Below are 7,500 nucleotides of genomic sequence, written 5' to 3'. Positions count from 1 at the left end.
GACAGACAGACAGTCAGTCAGTCAGACAGACAGACAGTCAGACAGACAGACAGGCAGAGAGAGAGACAGACAGACAGACAGACAGACAGAGAGAGAGAGACAGACAGACAGACAGACAGACAGAGAGAGAGAGAGAGAGAGACAGTCAGACAGACAGACAGTCAGTCAGACAGACAGACAGACAGACAGAGAGACAGTCAGACAGACAGACAGACAGTCAGACAGGCAGAGAGAGAGACAGACAGACAGACAGAGAGAGAGACAGTCAGACAGACAGACAGACAGAGAGACAGTCAGACAGACAGACAGACAGAGAGACAGTCAGACAGACAGACAGAGAGAGAGACAGTCAGACAGACAGACAGACAGAGAGACAGTCAGTCAGACAGACAGACAGACAGACAGTCAGACAGACAGGTGAACACCTGAGTGCGTGGATGCAGTAAACGGCTCTCGGCATGTTCTTCTTGTCGTAGACGTCTGTAGTTTCAGGTTGGAAGATCTGACGACAACAACAACAACAACAACAACAACAACAACAACATGTGATTAGTTTCTGAACACGCACCGATCAGCTGATCAATACTCTGATCTATCAGTAATCACTGACCGCTGGCAGTCCGAGTGTCGTCATGGCGTTCCTCCAGTGGTTGATGTTGTCAGTGTGACGGAACTGAAGACCTACGGCCTGATCAGATCAATACAGCCGATTAGTGATTATTGACAGTTTAACTTTCTGTTACAGATATTATTACTGATCACTGGTGTCACTGGTTCTCCTGGTTTACACTGGTTCTCCTGTATTAAACTGATTTACACTGGTTTTAACTTGTTAAAGTGCTTAGTCTGGTTGAAACCAGTTTAAACTGGTTCCCCTGGTTTACAGCGGCTCAAACTGCTTCTCCTGGTCTAAACCAGTTGAAACCAGTTGGTTTAGACTGGGCTCAGTGACCTGGTAGCGCTGCTGGTCCGGGTCAAAGATCTTCTTCAGAGGGACGACTGTGGGAGCGAATCGATGACCCAGTTTAGCCAGAATGACTCCGTTCCTCAGCGCCTCCTCCAGCTCAGTGGGAGCAGGAAGCTCCTCCCCCAGACACGCCTCCATCCACCTGAGGAGGAAAACAACGCTGTGATGTCATAGCCGGGTCGATCTATCTGTTAAACTCTGAACACATGAAGAGAAGAAGCTGGTTCCTGTTGTTCAGTTTGGAAAAGAGCTTAAAGAAAACAACATTGTTGACATGTTTGTTAAATAATGAACCAGTTCAATGTGGATCTGATGTGAAACTCTGACTGACCTCTTGGCCTCCTCCAACCTGCACAGATACTGATAGGCCACGTTCTGGATCCTCTGCTCATCCATCTGCTCTGCTGTCAGACGCTCATCTGTACAACACACACACACACATACACACACACACACACACACACACACACACAGAGACAGACACACACACACACACACACGCACACGCACACACACACACACACACACACAGATCACACTTCCAGTCGGAGTAAACAGCCCTCCAGGTATTCAGGTACATTTCATTAAGAACGATGCAGCATCGTTTTTGCACCAAAAGAATATTCAGTCTGATATAATAAGAAAAGCCGCTGATTCTTATATTTGAGAAGCTGGAAACATCAAATTTGGGGCATTTTTGTCTGACAAATGACCTAAACGATTAATTGATTATCAAAATAGTTGTGATTAATATTCTGTTGATGAACTAATAGATGAATGGACTTATCATTGCAGCTGTAACTGACTGAACTACATGTATCAGACAGCTGCAGACATGTTTCACTGAACAACAACTGAACAACAACAACTCCTGATTACTTATTTTATTTTCCTTGATTTCTGTATTGGTCCAGAGTTTAACAACAGGAAAATATATTTAAACTTTTTTGAGAAGAACTTCTGTAATTGTGGCATAAAAATTTTTTTTTCAAGTGTCTGAGAAAGTCTGAAAATACAACGCAGAATGAGATCGATGCCAATACCCAGTCCTGAACACTGTCATATTTCTATTTTTAAAAATGTAATATTTTTTTTACAAAAAGTGTAACATTTCTTATTTAAAGTGTCATATTTCTATAAAAGTGTCATATTTTAGCACTAAAATGTCAAAAAATCAATCAAAAGTGATCATTTAAAGTGTTTTAATACATTAACAATACACAACTGACCATTAACTGATTTTGTTAAACTTCCATTAAAAACTTTACATTTTAAGTGTCTCAGATGTTCCTTTTATCTTATAAGTTGACAGAAAAACATTGAAAACTTTTGTTCAACTGTCTCCTCATTAAACCATCTTAACTCTTCCTTTTAGAGACAGCAGTTAAGAGATAAAACAGAGAGACAGAAAGTGCTTCACGTTTACAACACGAGAAAAGATGAAAACATGTTTATATCAGAGAAATATTTTTATAAAAGTGAAGAAGATCAGAAACTTCAGTTTGACTCACATCGACTCTGAGCAGCTGAATCCGCCATGTTGGCTGTTCGCTCCGTCTCTGCGTCTTCCCGCCGGTTAACTTTCTATTTCTGCTCTCGGTGAATAAAACTTCTAAAAAAAAGTTCAAAAAGTTTAAATTCAGACCGTAAAAAGTCGTAATAGAAAGTCGCGTCTCAGTCTGAATCCCATCGACACAAACTGCTGCTATGGGCTGTTTCCTGTTTGAAGTTTGAAAGCTCCCGCCGCTCTCTGATTGGTCTAACGATCAGAAGCCTCTCCTATTGGCTGATACTTCGGCGCGTTGGATTGTGGTCTATGTAGTTGCCTATTACAGTAAAATAAACGTCAAATATAACGTTTTGTGTGAAAGAACGGCTTCAGAAAACATAAAATGTTAAACTTAATCACCTTAAATTAGTTTGTAGTTCAGTCTGAATTTAATACTGTTTAAACTCCTCGCGATCTCTCCCACGTTACCATAGCAACGGAGTCAAACAACTTTAGCCAGTAGAACCTTTAGCCGCTTCACTCATTAAAGTCAAAAGAATTTTACTTTATAAGAGACAGAGAACAGTTAGTTACACATTCAGGTTACCTGTCAGTTAGGTTCACATTTAACAGCGTGTCTTCATCATCATCATCATCTTCACCTGGAAACGGTGAGTGTTTGTGTTCACTTTTAGCTAGCAGCAGGTTAGCAGGTAGTTACACTTGTAACCACAGCAGCTGTAGTAATTTAAGTATTAGTAGTACTAGTCGTTTTAAAATTAAAAATAGCTTTAAAATAGCTTTATGTAAAGATAATATCAGCAGTGGTGGAAAGTAACTAAATACATTTAGTCAAGTACTGTATTTAAGTACAGTTCTGAGGTACTTGTACTTTACTTGAGTATTTCCATGTGATGCTACTTTCTACATTTCAGAGGGAAATATTGTACTTTCTACTCCACTACATTTATTTGACAGCTTTAGTTACTTTTCAGATGAAGATTTGACACAATGGATAATATAACAAGCTTTTAAAATACAACACATTGTTAAAGATGAAACCAGTGGTTTCCAACCTTTTTGTCTTTTGACGTCTTACAAAAAGCAGTGTGTAGTCGGGGTCACATTTCACATGTCTATGAGTTGTTAACAGCTCCACCAAATAGTGATTTTTCCCTCTAAACTTCTCACATGCTTTCATTTCAATAAATGTTCAAATGATCCAATATTTCAGCAAAAATCAAAGATTAGAGAAAAAGTCCAAAAACTGAAAACAGATTTGTGTATCAGAACTTTGTTTTTTCTTTAACTACATCAAGCTCATAATACTTATGTACTTTTACTGTAGGAGGATTTTTACATTGCTGTTTTGGTACTTTTACTGCAGTAAAGGATCTGAATACTTCTTCATCTCCTGCACATGAACATGTCAACATGTTTTTCTAAACTGGTCATGTGTTCATGTCTCCAGCAGAGGGAGCTGTTAACTCAAACTTTAGCTCCACTAACTGAGACGTTGGTCTCCTGCAGAGCATCACTTCACTTATTCCTGACCTTCACTGGGCCATTTAGTAGCGGCTCTTCATATCACATGGTCTTCATCAGCAGATTGAATAATACTGAACTGTTGTTTTGTCAGTGTATCATCTTTATATTTCATGATATAAACATCTGAAATAGTTGGATTTAACTATTTAAAGTTTACTGTTGGTCAGACTCGACTCTGGACACCAAAGATTTATCTTTATATTTAACATTTCAAGAAATAAATCACTAATCAATCAAAACAATCTACTGATTGATTGTTAACGACAGGTCTTTTTATCATCTCTGTCTCTTCAGACGGCGTCCAGGTTGAGTCGTCCTGCAGGTCCGACATGGCGTCTGATGCGAGCCCTGCAGGTGAGGAGGAGCAGGTGAGGAAGAAGAGGAGGAAGAGGAGGGAGGGGAGGAGGAAGGCTGCGGATGTCTCTGAGGATCAGACGGCAGACATCGAGGAGTTAACATGTCGGGGACACCGAGCTCTGCAGGAGGGACGGACAGAAGACGCTCTGAGCTGCTTCAAGAACGCTCTGAAGGCCGCAGAGGAGGTGAGACACCTGAGGTCAAAGGTCAAAGAGATCAAGTTGATGCTGCAGGGAACCAATCAGAAACAACAACATACATGTCATTATGTCATTAATTTCCCATCATGCTCTGCTCTGATGTCAGCTGCAGGACTCTCGGGTCCTGGCGGTCTGCTCCTTTAATCTGGGTGCAGCCTACGTGGAGGCGGGCAGACCTCAGAAGGGTCTGGACTTCCTGCGGAGAGCTCAGCCCGGTCCGAAGGCCCAGCGCCTCCCGGACCTCCAGTTCAACCTGGCCTTGGCCCACAATGCACTGGGGCAGAGCCGAGAGGCTGCCGCCTACTTCCTGCAGGCTGCTCAGCTGTACAGGTCGCAGGGAGACGGAGGCAGCGAAGGAGACGCCTGCATGGAGATGAGCCGCTGCTACAGCCGAGACCAGGTCAGAACCTGAAACTGACTCTGAATGTGCCAGGTGTCTGTCTGTGTGGTTGTTTGTATATTGTGGAGGAAACACTGGAATATCTTTACTGGTTTCCAGTTAAAAACTCCTTATTGATCTTCTACTGGTCCTTTATGCAGCCCCTCAGTTCAGCCTCTGTCTGAAACAGGCCGTTTTAGCTCCTGTCTCTTTAAGGCCCCGCCTCCTGATGAGCCCACTCTGTTCTGATTGGTCAGCTTCAGGAAGCTTCCTCCGGCTCCGGAGGCTACGTAAACAAACTATAGTAGCAGGATTTCACTTCTTTTTCTCCTTCTTTACTCCAAATGTCAACTTCTCAAATCCATCCGTACATGTTGGAGCTGAACAACACATGGAAACACCTTAGCAACCGCCTTAGCAACCACCTTAGCAACCGCCTTAGCAACCGCCTTAGCAACCAGTGTTACAAATTAAACAATGTGTTTGTGTGTGTGTGTGTGCGTGCGTGCGTGCGTGCGTGTGTGTGTAGGACTGGTCTCTGGCGGTTCAGGGTTTCCTGCGGGCGGCTGAGAGCTACAGAGTGGCAGCCATGTTGGATTCTGCAGCCAGCGCCCTCAAAGAGGCAGGAAGACATATGATCCAATCAGATCAGTTCAGCCAGGGTGACATCATTGGCGTGCTGACAGAGTGTCTGACTTTGACGGACAGCGTCACTGATCCAAGGACTTTGGGTAATCACCTTTAATGAACCAATAACCTGATTGATTGACTGATTGATTGATTGATTGATTGATGACTCACTCTGCTGCCGTGCAGGTGAGCTGTACCTGTCAGTGGGCGTGTCTTACTGCCGGCTCAGGTGCTTCAAGGAGGCGGTGGCGTGTTTCCAGCAGGCTCTGGGCCCCGCCTCTCAGCGGCCCCCACTGCTGGCCAACGTGCTGCACAACCTGGGGGCCGCCCTCAACTCTGTGGGCCGCTTCACTGCTGCGGCGGGCTACCACAGGCTAGCTGCCGGACTCTACGGTGAGATCAATCACATGATCAATCACACTGTCCTACTCCGCCAATCAGAACACTGCTCAGCTGCAGGTCGACAGAGGAGGAAGTCGTAGCTGTGTGTGTTCAGATATTCAGGCTGCACTCCAGAAATGTAGCATATAGCATGTAGCATATAACATGTAGCATGTAGCATGTGGCATATAGCATGTAGCATATAACATGTAGCATGTAGCATGTGGCATATAGCATGTAGCATATAACATGTAGCATGTAGCATATAACATGTGGCATGTAGCATATAGCATGTAGCATATTGCATGTAGCATATAGCATGTAGCATATAACATGTAGCATGTGGCATATAGCATGTAGCATATAGCATGTGGCATATAGCATGTAGCATATAGCATGTAGCATGTGGCATATAGCATGTAGCATATAACATGTAGCATGTGGCATATAGCATGTAGCATATAACATGTAGCATGTAGCATATAGCATATAGCATGTAGCATATAGCATGTAGCATGCAAACAAAAGCAGAATCTGCAGTTTGCCAAAAATACCCGGAAAAGAACCAGATATTGATCAGTCAGGTGGTGTGTGTGTGTGTGTGTGTGTGTGTGTGTGTGTGTGTGTGGTGTATGTAGGCTCTCTGGGTTGCCGTGGCGACCAGGCTCGGTGTTTCAGTAACTTGGCGTTTGCCTGCAGTCAGCTGGGTGAGGAGGAGGAGGCAGCAGAGAGCTTCATCCACGCTCTGCAGGGCTTCAGAGACACCGGTACCTGACATCATCATCACACCTCCACCTGTTCTGCTGTTTCACTGACAGAATAAATCTAATCACAATAAATAAATAACAAACAAAAACCCGCCTCTGGACAACTGCAGTAACTGAAATATTGTCATGCCCTAGTTTCCAACGTGAGGGTCAGGACCCCACAAAGGGTCGCGGGTTAATCTAAGGGGTGATGAGATGATGGGACAGGACAACAGAAAAAAACATTTCTGACACACAATTTTCTTTTTTTTCAAGCTTTCCTCCATTTTTTACTTTATTTATCATGAAAACTGTGTTTTATCTTCTCAAGTTCTTTCGTTTAACTGGTAGACGTTGTGTCGAGGGGTCCGAGGTAGACCGCTTTATTTTAAGGGAACCACAGCACTAGATATAGCAGTATGTTAAACTACAATTATAAGAACATATGTACATATACGCTCATTTATAATAACTAAAAGAAAAAAGAAAGCAAAACATTTCAGTCACAATCAAGTCCGTCTGAGAGTCCAGTAGTCAGGAGGAATGATTTCTAAAGAATGATCCTTTGATTGAATAACACAAATACTGACTGTTTGTTAATGTTTAATAATGATTATTGATCCACAGCTGCTAGAACTCTATGTTTCTGTCATTCTCCTCCAGGACACCAACAGCACAGGTCACAGTTTTCATCAGACAGACAGGAAGATGATTCACTGTGACATTAAAAGCAAAAACACTGAAATATTCAGCAGGAGGTGAACGACGGTACAACTGTAACTGTCAGTTTGATTTGTGTTCAC

General features: G+C 43.0%; 2 protein-coding genes across 9 annotated transcripts in view; one reads left to right on the top strand and one right to left on the bottom strand.

Annotated features, from left to right (window-relative positions):
- iqgap3 (IQ motif containing GTPase activating protein 3) overlaps positions 1–2,673 on the bottom strand; it is a 22,804-nt gene extending 20,131 nt beyond the window's left edge. For both annotated transcript variants that reach the window (XM_042423821.1, XM_042423822.1), the window contains exons 1-5: positions 2,479–2,673; positions 1,299–1,386; positions 953–1,109; positions 611–688; positions 426–502 (exon numbers count right to left, since the gene is read on the bottom strand). In XM_042423821.1, the coding sequence (XP_042279755.1) occupies positions 426–502; positions 611–688; positions 953–1,109; positions 1,299–1,386; positions 2,479–2,506 (428 nt within the window). In that variant the 5' untranslated portion in view covers positions 2,507–2,673. The remainder of the gene's footprint in view (positions 1–425; positions 503–610; positions 689–952; positions 1,110–1,298; positions 1,387–2,478) is intronic.
- Positions 2,674–2,870: 197 nt separating this feature from the next.
- LOC121905533 (tetratricopeptide repeat protein 24) overlaps positions 2,871–7,500 on the top strand; it is a 6,760-nt gene continuing 2,130 nt past the window's right edge. For 3 of the 7 annotated variants that reach the window (XM_042423825.1, XM_042423823.1, XM_042423828.1), the window contains exons 1-6: positions 3,994–4,090; positions 4,299–4,546; positions 4,668–4,961; positions 5,470–5,671; positions 5,757–5,963; positions 6,590–6,718. In XM_042423825.1, coding sequence (XP_042279759.1) covers positions 4,048–4,090; positions 4,299–4,546; positions 4,668–4,961; positions 5,470–5,671; positions 5,757–5,963; positions 6,590–6,718 — 1,123 coding nt within the window. In that variant the 5' untranslated portion in view covers positions 3,994–4,047. Of the gene's footprint in view, positions 3,128–3,992; positions 4,091–4,298; positions 4,547–4,667; positions 4,962–5,469; positions 5,672–5,756; positions 5,964–6,589; positions 6,719–7,500 lie in introns of those variants that run through there. The other 4 variants (XR_006098435.1, XR_006098434.1, XM_042423826.1 and 1 more) reach the window with 3 other exon arrangements.

Source organism: Thunnus maccoyii, chromosome 10, assembly GCF_910596095.1.
Source record: "Thunnus maccoyii chromosome 10, fThuMac1.1, whole genome shotgun sequence".
NCBI classification, from domain to species: Eukaryota; Metazoa; Chordata; class Actinopteri; order Scombriformes; family Scombridae; genus Thunnus; species Thunnus maccoyii.
Note: the sequence above shows the minus strand (reverse complement) of the source record. Positions and strands in the feature narration are given on the sequence as shown.